Here is a 22,730-nt window from a genome sequence, read left to right as displayed (position 1 = left end):
TGGCGGAGCCGCACCCATCCACAGAGATTCACATGAACAAAAAACAATCTCAATTGTACTACATGTATTATACCTGTACAAAACAAACACACAATCGTAATGTCCTGTCGTAAGATCACGATCACACAGCTACTAATTTATACGAAATAAGACGGTCTCTTTTTGTGCTAAGCGACTAAAGTTTCTCAATGTAGGTTGAGAGAACCCTCCCTATCTTTCCATTGTATTCTCCCATCACATAGTCATCATCGTTCGGTATAGGGTACACTATGAGAACCTGTAGAGGGGACAACAACGACAGAATGTGAGAGACATGCATGACTTGTATTATTTAGCTCCACATGCTTTTTACTCAGAACACATGTATACACTACGCTGTTCCTACACTGTACATACAGGGCTACATCCAGGATTTTGGATCAGGGGGGGCGAATTGGGCTAATTAAAAATGTAGGAGGGGCGAAGTCATCAGAATTATAGCAGTACAAATGAATCTGCCAGATCCTCGGGGGGAGGGGGGGCAAATTACCCCCTCGCCCCCCCCTCAATGCAGCCCTGACATAGCCTCGCAAGCCGTCACTGTTGCAGGCGAACAGTAGACTGGTCAAACTCTGTGTAGAGCTCGTGTAACGTTTGCCACGATATTAATGGCAACTCAAGTGGCTAGACCGCATGCGGTTACCACAATATCATTGATAGTGACGTTGCACTGAAAATTCTACGTATCACATGCAGTATACTGACATCACGAAAACAGCAGCCACTTAGAATCTTATCTGATATGCTGACTGTGCAACATGAGTCTCTACACGGAGTTTGACCAGTCTACTGTTCGCCTGCAATAGTGACGGCTTGCGAGTCTACACTGTACATAAGGGCTGCATCCAGGATTTTGGATCAGTAGCCTCCTTCGCAGCCTCTCCTTTTTCTGTTCTTTGTCATAGTTCAATAAGATAAAATACGGAACTAATTGGAGGAACAAAGAAAGAAAGAAGGAAGAGACAAAGAAAAAGGAGAGCCTGCCTTGCTAAGTCGCGTGACGGTAGACGAGTGGTAGACGAGTGAAAATGAACGTGGGCAATCACTAGCTGGGCGGAGCCTGACAGAGCAAAAAGCCTCAGCATGCCTACGCATTCCAAACTCTAACATAAAAGCTGTTAGCATCGTAGATAGTAAGCCAGAATCAAGCGTGGAGACATCGTAGACGAGGGCTTACCTAGTAAAGGCTAAAGACTAGATATATATCTAAATTTCAGTTTTTTTTCCTGAGTTCAGAACAGACCCACTTGACTAGTAGATATAATTATTACAGCAGTATAGTCTACTCTACTCTAGTCTTTCATACTTCCTCTACTGACTAAAAGTCTCACGAAGGCTGACTCTATTGTACTGTACTGTTCCAGATTATGTTCCTGGTAAATGCGCTCCAAGTACTGTGTGGGAGGACAGTTACTGAGGTTTTATCTCGCCCACGCTCGTTAAAATTTGGCTACGTCAGTAGGGGACCACGCGATTTAGCAAGGCAGGCTCTCCTTTTTCTTTGTCACTTCCTTCTTTCTTTAGTTGTTCCTCCAATTTTCTCTTCTGTGTGACCAAGAACAGAAAAAGGAAAGGCTGCGAAGGAGGCTATTGGATCAGAGGGCAAATTGGGAAAATGGAAAAATGTAGGGGGGGGGGGGCGAAGTCATCGCAGTACAAATGCGTATTAATGAATCTGCCAGATCCTAGGGGGGGGGGGGCGAATTACCCCCTCGCCCCCCCTCAATGCAGCCCTGACATATGTAACTCATTGTCTGGGCTCCATTATTGATCTGTATAGAGAGGGGTGGTGATCAAAGTTAACTTATGGTTTATGGAAAGCAATTGTGATCTTGTGTACAAATTAATGTTCAATTTATGGGCCTTTCCATTGTGCATAATTATGTACAGTACATGTGCATGTGCAAGTACTACTACAGCGCCGTACCTCCCCTGCATTAACTGTGAGCTCATTTTCTTTCTGGGCCTCATAGTCATAGAGCATCTTTCCCTTGTATGCCTCCTCCTGATCCAACTCAACACCTTCAAAAGAAAACGTGCTCTTTGGCTCATCAGTTGCCGAAGCATTGGCAGCACTGTCAATGTGTGTGTTGTGTGGGGTGGGGGGAGTGGTTACAAGTGCTTTTACATATTGTGGACTAGCTGCGTGGATACATTGTCTATGTGCTTCTCAGACCATTCTATTAGCAATTTGTGTGTATGCGTGCGTATTTCTAAAAAACACCACAATTTCAGAGAGGATCGAGTATGATAAACGTGGCTGCATTGTCGCTGACCTGAAAGAGGGGATGCCCTCAACGCTCTCCAGATGAGCCTGGCACTCAGAGTAATAGGCCTTCTGAGCAGCCATAAACTTCCTCATGTAGCCCATGTGGTTCACGTGGGTATCCACAATTCTTTGCAGAGATGTTCGCGTTTTGTCCAGCTGGGTGTCGTAGTCTGCTTGAATGCTGCGTAGCTCTTCCTCAGCCTACGTGTGTGGGTGTGGGGTGTAGAACTGTATATTGCAGTGTTCAGCTTCTGAGGATTTGTCAATTTACACAAAATCCACCAAGAAATAAATTCAAAAACACAGTGTACAGTAGATCCCTAGTCTGATTACGTGTAGTTTGTGAGGGGCTCTGTACAAAGTGGGAGGGTTCATACTCAGGGTGGGTGCAGTGTGTTTTGAGTGTGTGGGCTAAGAACTCACGGCTTGAAGTTTTTCATCTGCTTGAGCTTTCTTTGCTTTGTTAAGAGCAGCATCAAGGTCCAACTTCAACACTGACACAACCTTCCTCTCTCTCTATACATGTACGTTAAGTATAGTTAGTATAAGCATTCACAGAATAAAGGCATAAAATGGGCTCGAACCATTGAAAGGCTCAAACAGTCATTCAATACCAGGATAGACAAAAAAAATGGTCCATAACGGGCTCGAACCGTTGACCTTGGCGTTATTAGCACCACGCTCTACCGACTAAGCTAATAGACCACACATGGGTAATCACATTGTACTACGATGTGATGCCTTAAGGCGCCATATATGTAGTACAGAAAACTCACCAGCACTGCCTTGATGTCGACCTCTAAGAATGCCCTGAGAGGAATGATGTACTCTGAGGCTACAGTTTCCTTGAACCTCTTTTGACTCTCGGCCAATTTATTCTCTACGTTGGAGCATCCCATGAGGTACGCACCTGAGTAGGGGGGGGTGCACTGTAACTATAGCAAATAGTGGTACACCAACTTATAGATTCCACAATAATTATCTATGAAAGTAAAAGCTACAGAGTAAAGTAAACTGATAAGCTACTGGAAAGTGACAGTGGCCCACAAACATGACAGGCACTTGTTTAGAATCTCTCAAAATGTAGAATGCTACAAACAAAATCTATCACCCTGCCTGCAGTGCACTGTTACATGTACTCACCATACTGAGTGTCGGATCCAAAGGTGTCAGCTACCTTTGCCATTTCGTTGCTGAGGAGAGAATGGCCACTGGGGGGGTCAGGACGAGGCTTGTCTATTTTCTGTCTCGCCCAGGTCTCCCAGCGAATGTCTGAAGGGAGGGAGAGAAGGTAGAGACAGATGATACTTACTGAGTGGAATAATAACTACAGCTAATGATACATACATGCACATAACCAAATGGTAGTTTTGTTGACCTATAATTATGTACATTAAACCGTTTACAGAGCAAAAATTACCTTACTACATTTCTCAATGTTTACATACAAATGCGTAGTCTCCTTCACGGGCCTTGGATTGAAGAAAGAAGGCCTGCTACTGACTGTTTGCGCATGCGCAAAATTATTGGATAAATGTTTTTTAGGGCGAAGAAAAATATTGAAGTCAGTGTACATGTACACGTAGCTTTAGTCTATATTGCAGATTTCACTCTGCAGCTCTTTTCTTTTTGATAGTCTTTCACAAGGCTAGCTAGTGGCATCTGTTCAAATGATGGGTCATCCACACTGTGAGTCTTTTGTTACAATAGCTAAGGGTAGCTATCAGCATGCTATCAGATAGGGCTAGAAACCTCCAATCAAACTGTACGTACAACGGAGTTGCTACCACCAGATTTATTCTATCTACCATTTCTTGCCGTTGTGATGTCATTGTTTTACTGAGCATAATATACATAGTTAATAGTCTGTTATCCGGACTTCGTCAGAATCTGACTGAAGTTAGCTCATGCGTAAGTAGTTGATACCAGGCCCGTCTCTAAGAGGAAGTGGGCGCGGGGTCGAGGCTAGCAAATGCGCTACTATACTAAAAGCCAATCTAAAAGCACACCTATTGCAAGGTACTAAGGCTTTATATACATGTTGACAGGTTTCACTTACTAGGGTTGGGTTCAGCAACAGTCTCCACATAAGACACCATTTTCTCTGTGGCATTTTTGATGAGGTCCAGCTGTGAACAGAGGGTCTCGTAATCTGAGTCATACTCCGTCACCACACTAGCCTTGCCAGTCTTCTCAGTCACATACTGTACATCAATAAAATGGACATTTGGAAGCAATTTAAGCTTACACATAAATATGAGGCACATAATTGTCCATAAATTATGATATGATATGGGTATTATAGGAAAATCCACAACCCACAACCGTAGCTGTTTAGTGGAACACATAGTTTAGTGGGACACACGTACCAAGAGTAATACCAGCTAGCTAGCTAGGGCTAGGGGTGACCAGCCAATATGCACCACCCACCCCCATACACACTCACCTGAACAGCTCTGGTGAAATTGGTGGAGGCAAATCGCTTGAACTCGTAAAAGCCTTTTTTGATGGAGTCCCTGTTGGTCCTTGCATCAGTCGTAGAGGATGCTTGGTAGGAGGATTCTGCCATTCTGATCTGTACGTCTTTGATCACTAGAAAAGTTATAATGACCTTTAAACCCTTGGCCCTTACCAGCTAGTCTCATAAATCAGCCGCCCTTCTTTTCCCAAAAGAAGGGCGACTGATTCATGAGACTAACCGATACCCTCGATTTATCTGCTTTCTGTCCTGGTTGGGAGTAAATATAATTATACTAATAGGCCACTGTAAACCAGTACCATAATAAACACATACACATCATAGACACAAGCAACATGAAACTGTGTTAAAATCAGCAATTCTAGTTCATGAAGAAGAGCTGAGAAGCGAGTTCCACTTGGAGAAGTCGTGATCAAACTGGAGAAAAAAGAGAGAACATGAATAAAATAATTATGATCAACAAGAATTCTATATACATACAAACCTTGTCTTCCACATCTTGCAGAGATAACATATTGAGATTCCCAATGGCAAACTATGATTCAGAAGATCAAAATTCAGTTGAAACACAAGACCAAGACAAAGACAAATGGTACATAGATACGAATCACCTTGACAAGATTATCCACACCACTGTCATCAGATAGCTTAAACTGAAGTCCATCCACAGCTGCACAAACAAACATCAAACATCACACACCATCATAGTTCTATTAGACAAACCCACCACAGGCACACATTAGCTTACCTGACCTGATCTTCTTCCCACCGAGAGTGGAGACAGGACGCGAGATCCTGAAAAATGACACAGAGGTACTGTAAACATAACACGTAGGCGAGCAAATGATGGTGTTATCAACAGTAGACAAAAAAGGTACAAAACAACCTTACTGAGTACAAAAGACAATAACTTCGAAAACCAACCAAAAATATCATCCCAGGTGGGACTCGAACCCACAACCTTTGAATTAGAAGTCCAATGCGCTAATCCATTGCGCCACTGGGACACTTGCTTTTACAACCAAACCATGTACAGTAGACTCTCGCTCGCTAATCTGGCTCTCTAAAATTACAGTCACACCTTGATATACCCACCATTCTGTTTGCACGAATTGCTATCTAGATCATTGATAACTGCACAAAAATCGCCCTGAAATGTGGCTAACCTGCTATTCCGTATCCTGTCAGTTCTGAAGTACAAAATATAATACGGCCAGATATGACTGACGTTTTGGGTGTGGTTTGGCAAATGGAAATAAAGCATACTGATTCATTTACCTAGGACCATGAATTAGCCGCGGCCACTTTCTAAAATGCAGCTACCTTGCTATTGCGGCTAAACTGCACTGTCCCAAGGGCCGGTGATCAGATTAACGAGAGTCTACTGTACAATAGATTAAAAGGAAATGCTTACGTCTTACGTCTTAGGTTTGCCTAAAATATAGAGTACTTACGTATCTACTGAAGGAGATGGTTGTACAGGAGTGGGTTCCACAGTTGACTTGCCATCACCTTTCTTCTTGATGGGACCCACTTTGAAACAAATACTGAAACCATTGATCTCTCTGGAGGATTAAATTGAAAGCAGTTTTATATCAGTCTTGTTTATGAACAACTACAAACAGCAAAAAAGAAGTGCCCTGAATTCACAATAATTATCACCACATTAATATTGGCCATAAAAAGTTGGGAATGAACAATTTGTACGTGTAATCCACTCAAGTACATGTATGTAGGTTAGGGTGCATGGCACCACTGAATACAACAAGCACTCACGGTAGTCTCTTGTAGCCTGTGGGTACGTCCTCCTTCTTGCTGACACTGAGCACCAAGAGGTCAGTAACTACTTCCGTGGCTTCTGTCTGAGGGGTGAATTTCACCAGCAGCTGTTTAGATTGGAAGCTCTTGGCGTCTGGGAGGAAGGAAGGTACAGTGTTTAGGCAGTGAAAATTACAGTCGTAAATTACACATGAGGCAGTGAAAACACAATTTAGCGAAGATGAAAGCCTTGAATACTAAGCTCAACTCACTACATTCTAGGCAAGTGCTTTAGCAAAACTTGGACATATTCAGCTTTAAACTCTTACTGTCATCCATGGTGGTTGTGAGCGGCATGTAGCCCAGAGGAGCTCTGTCGCCACTTGGTAGAACCTTCAGGTCAGTCACAAACAGAAACCCCTGAGAACAAGAGCAACAACAAACACGTCACCATAATTATTTAGTACAGCAAAGGAAGCTTGTTGTAGTACCGCAGTTGCTGTATAATTAGAGCGCTACTCCGAATATTTTGACTCATTTTTCATGTACATAGTCTGTAAACAGTCTCGTCTGTCACTGTAGTACCGTTACATCAACTATGTGACTGTCTATTCTTTATGGAGCCATACCAGTCATGCCAGTGCAGTATGCGCACTCATACGTACGTACATAATGTAAGTAATTATTGGGCTTACTCTTTGTCCAGTAGCTCTCGAGAAGCAGATGTAACGTGTTGTTTTCCCTAGAAAGCCACCTTCAGAGAAGTTGGCTCTTTTGCCATCATAACTGTTCTCTATCTGGAAATGTGAAATGTGATTTGCAATTACCAAACACAACAGGATAAACAATTGAATCTTACCACATGATATTCACCAGATTTCTCTTTCTTATTGACAATAACTATGTCAGTGATGGGAAAAGAGGTTCCCAAACCTTTCCCTAGGTCCACCCAATCCGTGCTTGTGCTCGTTTGACGCTCCATAGGACTATAAGCTAACCAATAGACGTGTCTCTTTATAAATTATTTTTCTCTATGTACTGAGTGATGCAGGGGTTAAAGTTAATGATATTCATCAAACCCTAATTGAGGGTGGAGCTGGTAGCTTGCAGCCATACATTAGCTCACACCTTGCAGAGTTGCAGAGCCTTGGTTGCAAGCCCAGGAAAGATCATGAGAAGTGGGAGAGCAAGAGCTAAGGGTAGGGGCAGTGGCCACACAATGCAACTGCCTGGACATGTACAGAACGCCTTGAACAAAGAGGAGAGGTTGCTGCACCAGACACTGGAAGATCTCAAAGTGCAAGTGGACTACAGGGTGAAGTCCATTTCACAAGACCAGCAAGTGACAACAAAAAAGCTCATCATAATGGAGAAGAAATTGTTGATTTCGCAAGCAAGATCAGCATCTATCATGACCAAGAAATGTGTTCGAGCCAGAATTGAGACTTCTCGACCCAGCACTAGTAGTAGTGAGTACTACAGGACTCTGCTCACTCCAGCTGTACGATTGAAGGAGGCTGACAGACAAGGCATCCACAAGCTACCAAAGACAATACCTGAGCTTAGCAAGAGGAACAAGTCAGTTTCATTTCAAGGCAAAAGACATAAGACAAAATAATTAATAATGATGTCCTCAGCTCACAATGTAATAAATAATGTAATTTGCACAGTCTTTTCACTGTCCTTTTCGTTCCTTTCTCTGTGCTATCTGGTTCACAAAGTACATGTGCCACCTTGTGTCGTTAGTCAGCTCAGGATGAAACGTGGTAGCAATAATATGGTCTTGTTGGACAGCTACAACGTTTTCCCCTTGAGTAGCCAGTACCGTCACAGACGGGTCATTGATTTTGAGAATACCTGGTGCTCTGATAAAGACACCATGACACTCGTCCTCATTTAGCGGCTGGATGTAGGAGGGAGGGGTAGGGGGTGTAGCTTCATATAGGGGTGGGTGCTTGAGCTTGATGGTGGATTCAAAGCTGTCCATTTGTCGTCCGAAGGTATTCCTTGAGCACTGGACCTTCAGTCCTCCAATCTATTGGACAAATGACATGTACAGGTGTATTGTAGACAAAATATGCTCAATAATTGAAGGCCTCCGGTCAAAAACAGTGATAAAACGCATTCCGTATATTTTGAGAGAACGGAGGTCAAATTTCGCGATCAAAATTGATTGCGACCTTTGACTTTTATTAAAAACTATCATAACTTTCTAGCTAGTTGCTTTTGACTGTCCATATTGCTGCTGGAGCTTCTTTGGTCTATGCAGAGTACGTTAGTGCAGTAATCTTGATTTTTTTCTGAATATTGTTTAATAGCCCTTCTTTACCGGAGCCCTTCAATTATAGGCCTTAAGATACCTAAACAGGGAAGAATCCCAAATCGAAAAGGATGCCTAACTTAGTACAAACACTCACTGTGACTTGTCCTCCCTTCTTCTGACCAGTCAACTCATCTGCCAGCAGAATGAGACCGGCACATGTTCCCCACACCACACCTGGGTGTTGCTCGTTACATATCCATGATTTAAGACACTCTTCAAAATCGTTCTTTTTCAAGAATACACTGAGTGTGGTGCTCTCCCCTCCTGGGATTATGAGTCCATCGAGGGAGGAAAGTTGATCTGGTCTACGCACCTCTGTGACAGTTATGGGGATCTCATTCTGCTTTGATATTTCAGTCAACTTGTGTATATGCTCAATGAAGGCTCCTTGGATGCATAGCACTCCTACAGAGATTGCCTTTCCTTCCATCGGTTGAGATCTAGTTTGACCACCGTCACAGACAGCAGATATACCGTACAGTACAGGTAGATGACAGATGAGGAGCTGAAAGTCTAGTTGGGCGTGGCTCTTGCACGCACATGTGCTACTGAGCTGCATAACATTAGCAGCTTGCTAAGTGGATTATAGAGGACACCATAACCTCTGGAGCTGAGTGCGTGTAAGACTTCTACCTATCATCTCACATGCCTGCAAAGTTACTCAGTCATATTAGCTCTAATCTGAAGAACTCAACATGTCAGGTATTTGGAACTATGTTCATTTCTAAACCTAAATGTATTACCATGCATGCAAAATTGCCAATCAATCATACTGTGCTCTTGGTACAGGTCTAGATGTCAGCAATGAAGAGACGCAAACTAGGGTAAGTGTCAGCAATGAAGAAACCCAAACTGGGACCACTACTGTGAAGAGAGGTATTGCTCAAATGCTCAAAGGTGGCATTATAATGGATGTCATAAATGCCGATCAAGCAAGAATTGCTGAAGAGGCTGGTGCATGTGCTGTAATGGCACTAGAGAAAGTTCCTGCAGACATTCGCAAAGATGGAGGGATAGCACGAATGGTGGATCCTCGTAAGGTCAAGGAAATTATGGAAACAGTAACTATTCCTGTTATGGCAAAGTGTCGCATCGGCCATTTTGCAGAGGCTCAGATTCTTCAGAGCCTTGGTGTTGATTTTATTGATGAGTCTGAAGGTTAGTAGCATAATTATCACGATAGTGTACATGGCATAAAGTTATTGAGTATTGTACCTTAAATACCTGATGTTGTGAAATCAATAGAAGCCCTATCTCTTCATTGGTCACTCCCTCTCCCCAGTATTGACCCCTGCTGACGATGAGAACCATGTTGACAAGCAGGTGTTTACTGTACCCTTTGTGTGTGGTGCTAGGAACCTCGGAGAAGCCCTGAGGAGAATAGCTGAGGGAGCTGCCATGATACGAACAAAAGGAGAAGCAGGAACAGGTGGGTATACTATTGCTTTCAAGGATGTCCTTGTGTGAGAATTAAGTAGAATAGTGAAAAGCCCCTGCATGAGCTACATTGATTAGCATCCTGTGCTCAGTTCCAGAGGATGTGTAATAAAGCTTTTATAATTCACTACAATTGCACATGTTTATCCCCCTCTAAATAAGTTGTCATGATCAATAAATCGTAATGTTATAATTATGTCAGTTATACTGTTAACATTCAATAGGCAATGTTGTGGAGGCCGTTCGCCATGCCCGTCACATCAACCGTGAGATCCGAGTGGCCCAGTCGATGAGTACTGCTGAGCTCTACGGCTACGCCAAACAGTTGGGGGTGTCACTGGACCTGCTGAGAGAAACTGCCAAGCTGGGACGACTGCCTGTGGTCAACTTTGCAGCAGGAGGGTTAGGTGAGAAGCTGTGCATGTACAGTAGTAATGGATGATGCAAGTGTTAATATGCTAACAAATGACGCAAAAAGGTTGATAATTATACTCTTGTCACCTGGTATATTGTCTAGTTGGTTAGTTATGAGATTACTGGTTCGATTTTTGAAATTCGACATACTCAAACAGTTGGTGTAACATTAAGTTATTTTATATCCACACACACACACATCTACATATTGTATGCAGCCACCCCTGCGGATGTGTCCCTACTGATGCAACTTGGAGTGGATGGAGTGTTTGTGGGCTCAGGGATCTTCAAGAGTGGGAACCCAGAGAAAAGAGCCAAGGCCATGGTGCAAGCTGTCACTCATTACAAGGACCCTAAAGTGCTCGCTGAAGTCAGTGAAGACTTAGGAGACCCTATGGTGTGTTTGTAAATGTTCTGCAACCGCATTAGGTACCTTAGATAGAGCTTGTACAATTCGTAAGAAGTATATACATGTACAAGCTAGACTTCAGTTGCAAGCTAGAGCTGAGGTGTTAAAGCTATTGTAGGGGAAAATCCCTTGCTGAGGTCTAAACGAAAACTCAAGCTTTAGCTGAGGTCTCTTGTAAGTGCAATATATTATGATGCGTTGTGGTGACCCTCCCTTGACAATATTTATTATTTCCTATGTACAGGTGGGACTCAACTGTGAGCACCTTTCAGAGAAGTGGGCCCAAAGAGAAAGTACACACAAATGAGAACCTGATCAAATTTTTTGCTACTTCTATTTCTTACAAGTAGCATCAAAATTAATATGTATTGTCTGTACTGCTTTCCAATTATTATACTAGGAAAAATACGCTATTTTTGTGGATCCATTATTTTGCACGTGAGGATGCATGAGTAGTCTACTGCTGAGTCTAGTCTACTGCTTGATGATTTCACTGTGCTCTGTGTACTGCACTGCATGTACTATACTGTGTAGCTCATAGTGCTAATGCACGCTAGTGCTTTCCTTAATAGCAGAGACCAGCTACTAGACTATTAAGATACCAAAACCGCTACTCAACATCTGTCGAGACCCTCGACCTGATCACTCATCACCTGCACCACACTCACCGGAGTGAGATCTAGAGATGGGTAACAAGCCAGTGGTGCCTGAAAACCCGTCCCCTAGCCCTGCTGCGAGGCCTCCTCGTTCTAAGAGGTCTACACTAGGCTCCAAGGGAAAGGCTGAGATATCCAACCCTGTGCAAAAGCCACCGATCACACACAGACCTTACATTGACATTGGTTATCAAGAAGATGTCGAAGGTATGTATGTGTACCTTAACATAATTGTAAGCCTATTAGAGAGTTATGTATATAGCGGTATCGTGGCAGGGGTAATTGAGGTGTGTGTCGTGGGTTTCTGTGAATTGTGTAGAGAGGATGCCATTTGACAACATGCACACCTGTGTAATATTCAACTGTTGGCTTGTCAAGTAACATAGTACTAGCTCAAGTTATAACTATTGTATGTGAACAACTGCGTTGGTATTGGCGGAGTGTGTGTTAGTTTGAGTTTTCTATACGTACACAAGACTAAGCACACCTGTGTTAATATTCAACTGTTGGCTTGTCAAGTAACATAGTACTAGCTCAACTATTGTCATTCATACCAAGAAACCAGCTGAGCATTAGGAAGTGCAGGTTATTGAGAGTGCATTCGGAGTCCCTATATATGTACTGCCTATTCAGACCCCCTTGTTACACAATCCCTGAATGCATGTGCACAAATGGACCTCTTGTGTCTGTGTTAACTCAGTCCCCTGAAAGGCGCCAAATTCTGATAATTACCAGTGCCTTCGCTAAGCTAGCTGTATGTACTTAGTGGGCGACCAAGCAACGTTATTGTACGTCTAGTTATCATGTGTACAAGTTGTTTTGCCTTGTTTTTCTAACTGTTGTTGTAGGATGTTCTAGACACATGTTGTACACATTACAAGTACCACTAACTTTGTTTTCAGTATACATGTACTAGTAGCTGTGTGTGTCTATCGAATGCCAATGTGATGAGGCACTAGCTGTGTTGTCAGCACTGTGACAGTCACACACGTACACAGGGCCAGTGTTAATATATACGTTGTTATTGCTACTGTTGTTGTTAATAAATACTAATTTGTTAATTTACTACATGTGTATTGTACATCTAAACTAACCGTATAGTCGGTCACCTTTTCAGTGCATTGTGTTAGTGCTGGTCATGGGGTGCGTGTGTAGTAATCACCATCAACCGATTTATTTATCTCCCTACCACGTACTCGTTAATATACATATTTGTACATGTAGCATCTCACGTACACAAATACCACAATTATAGGCCTATATTGTGTGTGTAGTTGTAGTGTGCTTTGTTGTTAGCTTCTAGAATCGATGCATTAATAGTCTGTGTGGTAGCTTTACTTTTGATTTTGCTAAAATATTAATAGTGCAATCAATAATATTAAGAAATGTTTCTGCATTTTTGAGCAATTGCTCACGTCTCTGGTGTGTGTAAGAATTAAAGTACACAGTAATGTACATGTAGTACATGTAGCACATTAATTAATTATGCATGCCCCCACATACATCCCACCAACTCATTATTACAAGTATTTTTATGCACCCACACACACACACCCACCCACACACACACCTACCCCATCACACACACACACACACACCCACACACCCACACCAGAGAATGGCACAGACCTCAGGGATGCCAATCTGACAGTGTCTTCAAGAAGTGAAACTATCTCAGAGGACCGAGTTCACGATCGTCATGTCAACAGCGAACGAAGTGGGATGGGCAGCAGCCAATCAGGTGGCAGTTCCTTCGCAGGCAGTGGTCTATCACAGAACAATCGTTGGAACTCATTTGAGAATCTTCTCACCACTCCGTCCAATGACGATCCAGATCTGTACATTGCCAAACACGATTTTAACACTGACCTCCCTGGGCAACTAAGCATGAAGAAAGGAGAAAAAATCAAAGTTACTCGATTCAGCGATACTCAGGAATGGTGCGAGAGTACCAATGTGTTAGGAGATGTTGGGTGGGTGCCTGCCTCCTACATAGCCAAGGTGGACAGTCTAGAGAAGCACTCGTGGTTCCATGGCAACATCACCAGAGCAGAGGCCGAATTATCGTTAGGATCCGGTATTAACGGAAGCTTTCTTCTTCGCGAGAGTGAGAGCAAACCGGGACAATTCTCCATATCCCTACGCTACGATGGTCGTGTCTACCATTATAGAATCCACACCGACTCTCATTCTATGTACTTTGTGACACCGGACTCCAAGTTTGAGGTTCTTGCGGAACTTGTCGTCCATCATTCCAAGAACCCCGACGGCCTCACCACAGTCCTGCACTACCCCGCCCCCAATCCTCGTAAACCGCCCATTTACAGTTTATCACACGAGGTGGACAAATGGGAACTGGACAGGTCTGACATTGAGATGGGACAGAAGCTAGGTGGGGGACAGTATGGAGAGGTGTACAAGGCTGTCATCAAGAAGAGGAATACAACCGTGGCTGTCAAGACCTTCAGAGTGAGTTTGCATAACTAGCTTATGGAGGTTTTAAGGAGGTACATGACTGTGATGCACATTTTGTACGTGGATTAGTTGTAGGATCTGCTCTTTTTTTCTCTTGGTAGTGTGTGTCTACATACTCTATAATACTGCTGCTTGCAATACAATGTAGCTGTAACTGTAGCTTGGGATACATGTACTTAATGTGCCAACTATTATAAGTAGAGTTGTAACTTAAAGAATCAAGCAAGAATTTTGTCTTTTGAATATTGGGTATGTGTGCTAGCAGATCAAGTGTGTTCTGTGTTCTGTGTAGCTACTGCCAAATATCTAATTCAGCACTAAAGTTGGCAATTGGTTTCAAACAATAGCAGGAGATGGTTTAGCCAAAGCATTGTCCTCTTACAAGTGCAACTACATATAACTAATCTGTAGTCCCTGGTAGTTGCATATTGATCCTGTGTATGTTCAAGTGTACAATAAACGCCATGGTGATTGTCAAACACACTTTCACTTTTCAACTTGTTGCATACACAATAGAAACCACTCTCACACGAAATCATAGGTTGCTTGTGGTAATCATGCAGCTTATAGAATGTAGAATGTAGACAGTGATGGAATGGTGTACAATGTGTTGTTAAGTGGTGTTGTTCCAATCTCAGTTTGTGTGTTTTTACCTCAATCCTAGATTTATTCACACTGTAACTGTAGCTGTGGTTTGCGAAAGACACTCATTTCTATGTGATTAGCTTTGATGTCGGTTGACATATGATCTTAACTGCCTTCTTCCATGTATGGGTCAAGCACTGCCGTTACTAGTGGAGCTATGTGTGATTGCGTTGTTATGTATTTGTTGTACAAGCCATCTATAGTGGATTCCTTAAATAGAACTATAAAACTGAAGCCTTTTGTTGATTTAGTGTTGTGGTACTTTGTATCTCACCATGTAACATTACTCTGGTGTTTACTTTGTGTGGATGTTGTACAGTGAAACCTGTGTTTAAGGTTACCTTTGTTAAGGCTGCATGCTTGACATTGATTGTACATGTTAAGAGATGTACAGCTTAATACGCACTCACCCAACACACACCTCATAGGAAGAGACAATGGATGCCCAGGAGTTCCTCAAAGAAGCTGCTGTCATGAAGCAAGTCCGACACAAAAGCCTAGTCCAACTGCTTGGTGTATGCACAATAGAGCTACCTTTCTACATCATCACGGAGTACATGTCCAAGGGCAACTTGCTCGACTATCTAAGGGGGCCGGATGGGAAGGACATTGAAGCTGTGACTCTAGTGTACATGGCTCAACAGGTGGCCTCTGCCATGTCTTACCTAGAGATCAAGAACATGATACACAGGTGAGAGCATGTACATGCACTAGGATCGAGGGTGTTCCCTAGGAGGGGGCTGATGTGTGTGATCCCTAGGAGGGGGCTGATGTGTGTGTTCCCTAGGAGGGGGCTGTTGTTTGTTCCCTAGGGAGGGGGATATTATTGTGTGGTCCCTAGAAGGGGGCTGTTGTATATACCCTAGGAGATAGGAGAGGGCTAGTGTGTATACCGGTACTGACAGTACATACACCGTGTGGTTGAAAACAGCTGGCCCAAAGTACACTTCCTTACTGAAGTAGTGTTTCCGTATACAGTGCACAGTTTGTATATTTATTGTTGACGCTCTGTATGCTTCTAACTTACACAATGCATCCACCCCTCCCTTTTGTTAGTTTTACACTGAGGAAGAATATGTAATAGTCAAAGCCTGGAGGAAACACAAATGTGTACAAGCTTGTAGAGCTAAGCAGTATATGTACAGTACATACTCCAATTTCTACCTACATACAGTACATTGCCTTCATGTGGGAATGAATGCCATCTGATTAATAACCAGAGCTAACGCATTCCCAAGTAGAAAGTATGTGTTTCCTAATGAGGTATATTGAAAGTACACAGAATGCACTCTATGCATGTACGGTATGTTAATTGGGGACACCTCCAATTCTACATACATAACAATGTGTCCACCCGGACCCACTGACATCACTTGCTTTCTTGTGGTCAGATATTTGCTTATCAAAATTGTTGTTGCTAGGCAGCATCTTCATTACACAGCCTAGCCTAGATTCCAGGCCTATTAAAATACGGCCTGGAACCTATTGCATGGGTGATAGTTGCGCAATGCGTTAGTTTATTCGGGGAATCCCCTTTTTCTTTCTCTTATCTATTTCTATCTATGTACATCAGCTTAGCTCTCTATTGCGTTGTTCCAGGAGGCTTTCACACTAGCTTCAGACTAGAAGAGGCTCTCATCTACCTCTATGACTGCTGTATGGTCAGGATGTCTTAGCTTGGATCTGTACAGGCTATGGAAAGTGTATGGTGCCTCTTAACTGCTACTTGCGAAGACAACCCGGCTATAGGACCATCGTAGACGTATATAAGAGCCTCCAGACTCTAGTGTTCAAGCCTTCTAGACCAACACAATAGATGACATAAGCCACAGCTTCATGGAACTCAGTCATGGAGATGGAACATATTCTTAGTAAACAGACTAATTTACGGTATAATTTACTAAGGTTTTACGTTCGTAGTACTATCCATGCAATAGTTACCAGGCCGTATATATTTTAATCGTCCTGGAATCGAGGCTATACACAGCCATGAGTGCCACTTGGTATACATGTATAGTACTGCAGTCCCTGAGGGCAAAATGCAACAAGTTTGTGTAGTAAGATATTTGGTTATCAAAACTTTTGTTGCTAGGCAACATCTTCTGTACATGTGTACTTTTTATCTAAGCTTTTTAGCGTCTATTTAACAGCACACTCTTTGTACGTGTGTGTGCAGCCTTTACCATACACACCACACACACACACACACAGGGACCTGGCTGCTAGGAATTGTCTGGTTGGAGAGCACTATCTTATCAAAGTGGCCGACTTTGGCCTCAGTCGAATGATAGAGACAGAGATCTACAGTGCTCGTGCCGGGGCCAAGTTCCCCATCAAGTGGACCGCTCCAGAAGCACTCGCATTCAACCAGTTCTCAATCAAGTCGGACGTGTGGGGTAGGTGTCGTACTTGTTTGTTAGCTTTTCCTGGAGATGAGATGTTTTTGCTAGCCAACTATGATTTCCCATAAGTGTGATCGTAAAGCATTGTTCTCAAGAAGAGATTTCTATGCATGTTGTGTTTAGATTAATGACCCGACAGCAGTTCTCATTTCACTCTCCCCTGGTCTAAAATGGTAACTTCTGAAGAAACAACAAACGCTCTATAAAAAAATCTGCTAAGCCTCAGGCATTTTTTAGTGTTGAGTCAGGGCAGAAAGGAAATTTTATATTCTCAGTACATCTCGATAATCTAAAATTTATGTACACTGTACATGTACTTTCTCTATAGCATTTGGAGTGTTGCTTTGGGAGCTGGCCACCTACGGCATGTCTCCCTACCCTGGCATAGAGCTGGCTCAGGTCTACGAGCTCTTGGAGTCCGGCTATCGTATGCAATGCCCTGAGGGGTGTCCTGATCCCATTTACGATCTCATGAAGCAGTGCTGGGCTTGGGATGTGCAGGACAGGCCTACCTTTAAGGAGATTTCAAATCTCTTGAATTCAATGTCGGACATCAACGAGGGTGAGTGTCATTGTACCGTACTTTTACCTTACATGTACATGTACATACAATGTGTGTGCATCCAGCCTGTTTAGAGTGTGGTTAGCCACAAATCCAGTATACAATGGTTTAATTGTAAAGAGCTCTTGAAAGGCTTACCAATTAGTTGTACAGCTGTGCATCCATATCTATGGGATGCCTAAACCTGTGTCAGTGTTTGCCCACTTACCCTTTAGATGTAACTACAGTGTAAGAAGCAGCCTGTCTAATCTATTCGTGGTTTACAGGCCTTTTTGGTGATACATGAATTACTAACTTACAACACAAAGCACATTTGTACATGTAATTGTATGGTGCATTTAATAATTTCGTACTCCTTTCGTTGTACAGCTGTCGAGGCTGCCCTAAGAGGAGAGGATCCTAATCCACGATTGGACAGTATCTCTGTTAGCCCAAGCAACGAGCCCCCTCCCGTACCCTCTGGACCACGCCCACCTATTCAGCACACTGCTCTAAATGGACGGCATTCCTCCCATTCATCACCCAATACCCGAAGCTCTCCGCTACCCCCACCCCCCATTGCTCGTCCCACCACTCACATAGCCACGCCTCCCACTCACAACCGATCCATTTCCCCAGCCTCACCCCCACTCTCAAGAGACCCTGTCCCTCCTCTCCCAGATCGACGACCAGCACCAGCGTCACAACGTAAACCTAACACCAGGAGGGAACCCCCTCAAAGAAATGCGTCCAATGTTTCGATGGTAGAGGAGCCTGAGCCACAGCGAGATTCCAGCCCCGTGCTGCCCCCCAGACCAATGACGAGTGGTTTACGATCCTTTCCGCCTCTACCCCCTAACAGACCGGGATCACAACGAGCAGCATCGACATCCAAACCAGAGGGTAAACCTAATCGCCCACCCCCTGGAGGCAATCGACCGAGACCTTCTCTACCATCTCGTCCCAAACCTGAGTTACCACCTGGGAAACCCAACAAGCCTTCAGCACGAGTGAACAATCGTGAAGACGCACCAAAGATTCCGACCGGGGAGGGAATGACTCCTCGAGAAATGATTGATGTTGCCCAGAAAGAAATTCCAAATCTTCTCACAGCCGTGTCCAATAGGAACAGTGGCATACCTCAGTGCCTGGAGAATATTTGCACATTATCAGAAAACATTGCTGATCAAGCGCGGTGCTCAGGAATAAAGTACAGATTTGCACTAACTAATTTGCGGGCTAACGTTGGCACATTACGAGAAAACACTCATGCATCGTGGCATACGAATGCTGATAGAATCACTGAAAATTTGAAGTCTATTTTAGGTCATATGGAATCTTTTTCAAGAGACCTTCTCGAATGATTGTTTGTATGCTCACTTACTGTTGTGTATGCGCTATCGTAGCAGATTTGTGTAGATCATTGTATTTTGTGTGTACTGTTAAGTTTTTGTTGTGTTCACGAATATTAATAATAGCAGTCTTGGTGCACTTATTTATTTGTTTAGAGATGTTTGTTATAATAACCGCAAGCACGACAGCCTCGATGCATGATATATATAATTATTTGGAACTGGTCATTATAATTAAAGGTTGAAATTGTACATTGTCATTAACATGTATGTCATGGGGCTCAACCATAGATTGAAGAGTTAACTCTTCAATCTGTGGCTCAACCAAACAGTGTTAGGTTGAGCCCCATGCATTAGTAGTCATACATGCATCCATGGCAACTTAACATATTATAGCAGAGTCGGTATAATTATAAGAGTACATCATAAATAATACACAATTGACCATGCGCATATCGCATCAGTCTTTAACCGGCCTTGTGCTCCTAGGAACTACATATATAAATAGCTAAGACTCTAGGAGGCTTCATCCAGTGTAGGTGGCTTTCACTAGAAGGTAGTCGTAGTTATGGTGAAATGGCTCTTCACCATACGCACGTCTCATGGCCTCAAGGTTGAACTCAGAATCATCATACTCTCCTCGTATATGAGTCTTTCGAAACTCCACCATCTCTTCCACGTTCTTGTAGTCGTATCTGCAAACAATTATTTCACTGTGATCAATTGAGAAATTATTAGCGATTGTGTAGCGTTTGTAGTCCTCACTACTGGTGTAGTGGTAATAAGCTGCCCAGGTATCTCTGAATTTCTTTCCAAATAGTCCAGGCATGTTGTCAGCGAATACCTTAACTTGATCTTCAACACAAATTATGTAAACCAGCTTCCCTCCTTTCTTCATTTTGGAGGCGAGTGTTTTGAGGGTGGCATTCTTATCAGGACAGTAGTGCATGGCATGGTTGGAGAAGATGATGTCGTAATCTCCCCCCGGTACCTCGTTCGCGCTTCCTTGCACATACTCCAAGTTGCTAGCAGAGTAAGTCTTTCGAGCCAAGGCCAGACGCTCACCATCAGGGTCCACTCCAATCACCTTCCCCTCCGGACCAACCAGTTCAGAAAAATGAGTTGTGAGATTTCCTGTGCCACAACCGAAGTCCAAGACTTTATCTCCTTTCTGGGGATCTGCAAGCTTTATGAGCCGCAACCCATCTTTGAATTGAGTGGGCGAGTTCTTGTCATACCATTCAGCTTCGTCAAAAGTAGATCTAGCCATCCCACAGTCTTTGTATTCTATAGTTCTTTTCTGTTGTTTTGTGGTTGTAACCACAAGGAAATTTACTCACTATGATGCAAAACCACAATTACATCATTTGAAGCCAAATTTGTAAGACTACACCTCTGTACTGTACATTATGAGAGGTATATACACCTCATCGAATCTACTACGCATGCTCAGACAACAGTTTAATTGATTGCACAAAACACAAATTCCATACACACTAATTTTAAAATAATTATAATTTACTACATGATTATCGATTTTGCCTATTTTGAGGGATTGGTGCAAGCATGGTGCAAGGGACCAAATATTTCTCTCGGGTATATACAACTAGGTCAATCCTCCACAGCACATCAAACTACAGTGGAATTGGAACCTCCATTATATGGAGTGCCGTTTGTATCAAAATCCTTTTTTTAAGGAACATGTCCACGAGAAGGCGCTATTCCTCGAGCCACGGATATTGACTAAACATCAGTGTTATAAAAAGCAGTGCATAAACAGTGATATTTACTAAAAAGCAGTGATTTAGTAAAAAGCAGTGACATTTAGTAAAAAGCAGTGATATTTAGCAGTGATACTTACTATTTATTATTATTATTATTATTATTATTAAGACTTTACAGCCTGTAACGTGAATGATATAAAAACAAGTGATTGTTGTAGCAAAGACTATAGCTGACAGACTGTGCCGCATTGAGCGACACAGCTGGATAATTTAATGATTACATGTGAAGCTAGCTATAATTACGTGTGTAGCATCTGTTGCATGGGCACATTAAGTGGTAGGTACATGGGATGTCAGAGACAAAGTTTTGTTTGAAGTGCTCCCAGAAGTAATGGTGGAGTGTATTCTTTGTTGAAGTTAGTGGTGCGCTGATATCCATCAGCATAGTGGGCATCAAGTTCCATAACCTTGTGATACGATTGAGGTAGAAGTGTCTGCTTGCGCTGTAGTGATTGGCTTGTACAGTGAGTTTGTTGTTGCAACTGAAGCGGGTGCGACCAGTAACGAATTTGATGTGATCTCTTATATTGAAGTTGTCCGAGGGTTCCTTTAGTGACTTTACTAGAAACATTATGTCCTGTATTTCAAACCAGTACATTAGAGGTAGTAGCTTCAAATCGGACAGCCTTGATCTGTATGAGCTTGAGTAATCATTGAGTATGAATTTGGTGGCTCTCCTCTGGATTCTTTCTAGTTTTTGAATGTCCTTGATCAAATTTGGTCTCCAGACTTGGGAGCAGTAGGTGACCTGGGATCTAACTAGGGTTATATATAACGATTTTTTTGTGCTGGTTTCTGATTTCATTGAAATCGTCCGTCGGATGAGGTTAAGAGCTCGGTAGGCCTTAGACGATATGAGGTTATAATGCAGTGACCAGGAGAGGTTGTTGGCTATGCACAAGCCTAGGTCTTTTTCTTTTGTAGCAAAGTTAAGGTGAGAATTGTGGATTGAGTAGAGTGTATTAGGGTTGTCTTCGTGCCAGCTAGGATGAGTTATGCGCAGCACATTACATTTTCCTTCATTGAGTTGCATGTTCCAAGTAGTGCACCAGGATGACAACTGGTTGATGTCTGTTTGTAATTCCAATTGGTCTTCCGTAGAAGTGATGCACTTTACTAGCTTTGTGTCGTCCGCAAATAGAAATGGATTGGCAGATGAGATGCACTCCGGTAGGTCATTGATAAAAATAATAAATAACAGTGGGCCTAGGATGCTTCCTTGCGGAACTCCTGACATAACTGGTAAGTAGTTGGATGGAGTATTAATAACACTTGTGAAGTGTATCCTGTCATGTAGGTACGATTTAAACCACAGCCAAAGAGGGCCTGTGATGTCTGTCCTAAAGCAGTGATACTTAGTAAAAAGCAGTGATGTTTACTAAAAAGCAGTGATATTTACTAAAAAGCAGTGATACTTACTAAAGCAGTGATACTTACTAAAAAGCAGTGATGTTTAGTAAAAAGCAGTGATATTTAGTAAAAAGCAGTTATGGTCGTCAAATATACAAGTAAACTTTAGTAAGACCAGAGATACAAAAGAAAGGGGATTGGAAACGACCGCCCACGCCCTATGTAAAAGGACTGACATCCGGTGAAGCACTCCGTGTAATTATTGCGCTCGCAAATAATTACATGGAAAAGTTTTATATCCCTGGTTTCTAGCTCTCCTATCCACTAGAGATCACTCAGGGCCTGGGAGATACTTGAGAGAAGTAAGCTTATACCACTGACAAGCTCTAAGTCCGTT

General features: G+C 42.8%; 5 protein-coding genes and 2 non-coding genes across 7 annotated transcripts; 2 read left to right on the top strand and 5 right to left on the bottom strand.

Annotated features, from left to right (window-relative positions):
* Positions 1-37: 37 nt before the first annotated feature.
* LOC135342472 (endophilin-B1-like) lies at positions 38-7,609 on the bottom strand. Its single transcript, XM_064539203.1, has 18 exons — positions 7,405-7,609; positions 7,241-7,342; positions 6,875-6,965; positions 6,564-6,699; positions 6,242-6,352; positions 5,536-5,582; positions 5,399-5,457; positions 5,272-5,322; positions 5,168-5,204; positions 5,008-5,036; positions 4,755-4,943; positions 4,368-4,512; positions 3,452-3,580; positions 3,085-3,218; positions 2,732-2,824; positions 2,316-2,509; positions 1,967-2,114; positions 38-277 (listed from the first exon to the last, which is right to left on the bottom strand). Exons 1-18 carry the CDS (start codon positions 7,525-7,527, stop codon positions 176-178), a joined length of 1,920 nt encoding a protein of 639 aa, XP_064395273.1. The 5' UTR covers positions 7,528-7,609; the 3' UTR covers positions 38-175.
* Positions 2,941-3,013, bottom strand: Trnai-aau (transfer RNA isoleucine (anticodon AAU)). Its single transcript has one exon. It is a non-coding gene; the product is annotated as a tRNA-Ile (tRNA).
* On the bottom strand, positions 5,721-5,794 carry Trnar-ucu (transfer RNA arginine (anticodon UCU)). The gene has a single exon. It is a non-coding gene; the product is annotated as a tRNA-Arg (tRNA).
* A 502-nt stretch (positions 7,610-8,111) lies between the features above and the next one.
* Positions 8,112-9,427, bottom strand: LOC135343146 (pyridoxal 5'-phosphate synthase subunit PdxT-like). Its single transcript, XM_064540117.1, has 2 exons — positions 8,963-9,427; positions 8,112-8,580 (listed from the first exon to the last, which is right to left on the bottom strand). The coding sequence occupies exons 1-2, from the start codon at positions 9,425-9,427 to the stop codon at positions 8,221-8,223; spliced, it is 825 nt and encodes a 274-aa protein (XP_064396187.1). The 3' UTR covers positions 8,112-8,220.
* A 2-nt stretch (positions 9,428-9,429) lies between these two features.
* LOC135343140 (pyridoxal 5'-phosphate synthase subunit SNZERR) lies at positions 9,430-11,551 on the top strand. Its single transcript, XM_064540108.1, has 6 exons — positions 9,430-9,570; positions 9,658-10,026; positions 10,151-10,297; positions 10,530-10,712; positions 10,938-11,116; positions 11,373-11,551. Exons 1-6 carry the CDS (start codon positions 9,564-9,566, stop codon positions 11,433-11,435), a joined length of 948 nt encoding a protein of 315 aa, XP_064396178.1. The 5' UTR covers positions 9,430-9,563; the 3' UTR covers positions 11,436-11,551.
* Positions 11,552-11,585: 34 nt separating this feature from the next.
* Positions 11,586-19,358, top strand: LOC135343118 (tyrosine-protein kinase ABL1-like). The gene is made up of 6 exons (XM_064540081.1): positions 11,586-11,991; positions 13,400-14,253; positions 15,333-15,595; positions 17,116-17,300; positions 17,635-17,868; positions 18,238-19,358. The coding sequence occupies exons 1-6, from the start codon at positions 11,814-11,816 to the stop codon at positions 19,209-19,211; spliced, it is 2,688 nt and encodes an 895-aa protein (XP_064396151.1). The 5' UTR covers positions 11,586-11,813; the 3' UTR covers positions 19,212-19,358.
* A 52-nt stretch (positions 19,359-19,410) lies between these two features.
* Positions 19,411-20,557, bottom strand: LOC135343149 (demethylmenaquinone methyltransferase-like). Its single transcript, XM_064540121.1, has one exon. It carries the CDS (start codon positions 20,467-20,469, stop codon positions 19,726-19,728), a length of 744 nt encoding a protein of 247 aa, XP_064396191.1. The 5' UTR covers positions 20,470-20,557; the 3' UTR covers positions 19,411-19,725.
* Between the last annotated feature and the right edge of the window lie 2,173 nt (positions 20,558-22,730).

This window comes from Halichondria panicea, chromosome 10 (genome assembly GCF_963675165.1).
Source record: "Halichondria panicea chromosome 10, odHalPani1.1, whole genome shotgun sequence".
Taxonomy (NCBI): Eukaryota; Metazoa; Porifera; class Demospongiae; order Suberitida; family Halichondriidae; genus Halichondria; species Halichondria panicea.
The sequence above is the reverse complement of the archived record's forward strand: the minus strand, read 5'-3'. Positions and strand labels throughout refer to the sequence as shown.

Bases quoted from the DNA above. Each gene is read 5' to 3' on its own strand.
- LOC135343149 (XM_064540121.1), bottom strand. From the start codon at position 20,469: ATGGCTAGATCTACTTTTGACGAAGCTGAATGGTATGACAAGAACTCG.
- LOC135342472 (XM_064539203.1), bottom strand. From the start codon at position 7,527: ATGGAGCGTCAAACGAGCACAAGCACGGATTGGGTGGACCTAGGGAAA. The intron at 4,944-5,007 runs GTTAGTCTCATG...TTATGAGACTAG, and splicing joins CAGATAAATCGAGGGTATCG to CTGGTAAGGGCCAAGGGTTT. The intron at 3,219-3,451 runs GTGAGTACATGT...CCCCCTACTCAG, and splicing joins TGGATCCGACACTCAGTATG to GTGCGTACCTCATGGGATGC.
- LOC135343140 (XM_064540108.1), top strand. The intron at 10,298-10,529 runs GTGGGTATACTA...AACATTCAATAG, and splicing joins AAAAGGAGAAGCAGGAACAG to GCAATGTTGTGGAGGCCGTT. The intron at 10,713-10,937 runs GTGAGAAGCTGT...TATTGTATGCAG, and splicing joins CTTTGCAGCAGGAGGGTTAG to CCACCCCTGCGGATGTGTCC.
- LOC135343146 (XM_064540117.1), bottom strand. From the start codon at position 9,427: ATGCAGCTCAGTAGCACATGTGCGTGCAAGAGCCACGCCCAACTAGAC. The intron at 8,581-8,962 runs GTGAGTGTTTGT...TTTGTCCAATAG, and splicing joins AGAAGGGAGGACAAGTCACA to ATTGGAGGACTGAAGGTCCA.
- LOC135343118 (XM_064540081.1), top strand. From the start codon at position 11,814: ATGGGTAACAAGCCAGTGGTGCCTGAAAACCCGTCCCCTAGCCCTGCT. The intron at 11,992-13,399 runs GTATGTATGTGT...CACCCACACCAG, and splicing joins TTATCAAGAAGATGTCGAAG to AGAATGGCACAGACCTCAGG. The intron at 17,301-17,634 runs GTAGGTGTCGTA...CTTTCTCTATAG, and splicing joins AATCAAGTCGGACGTGTGGG to CATTTGGAGTGTTGCTTTGG.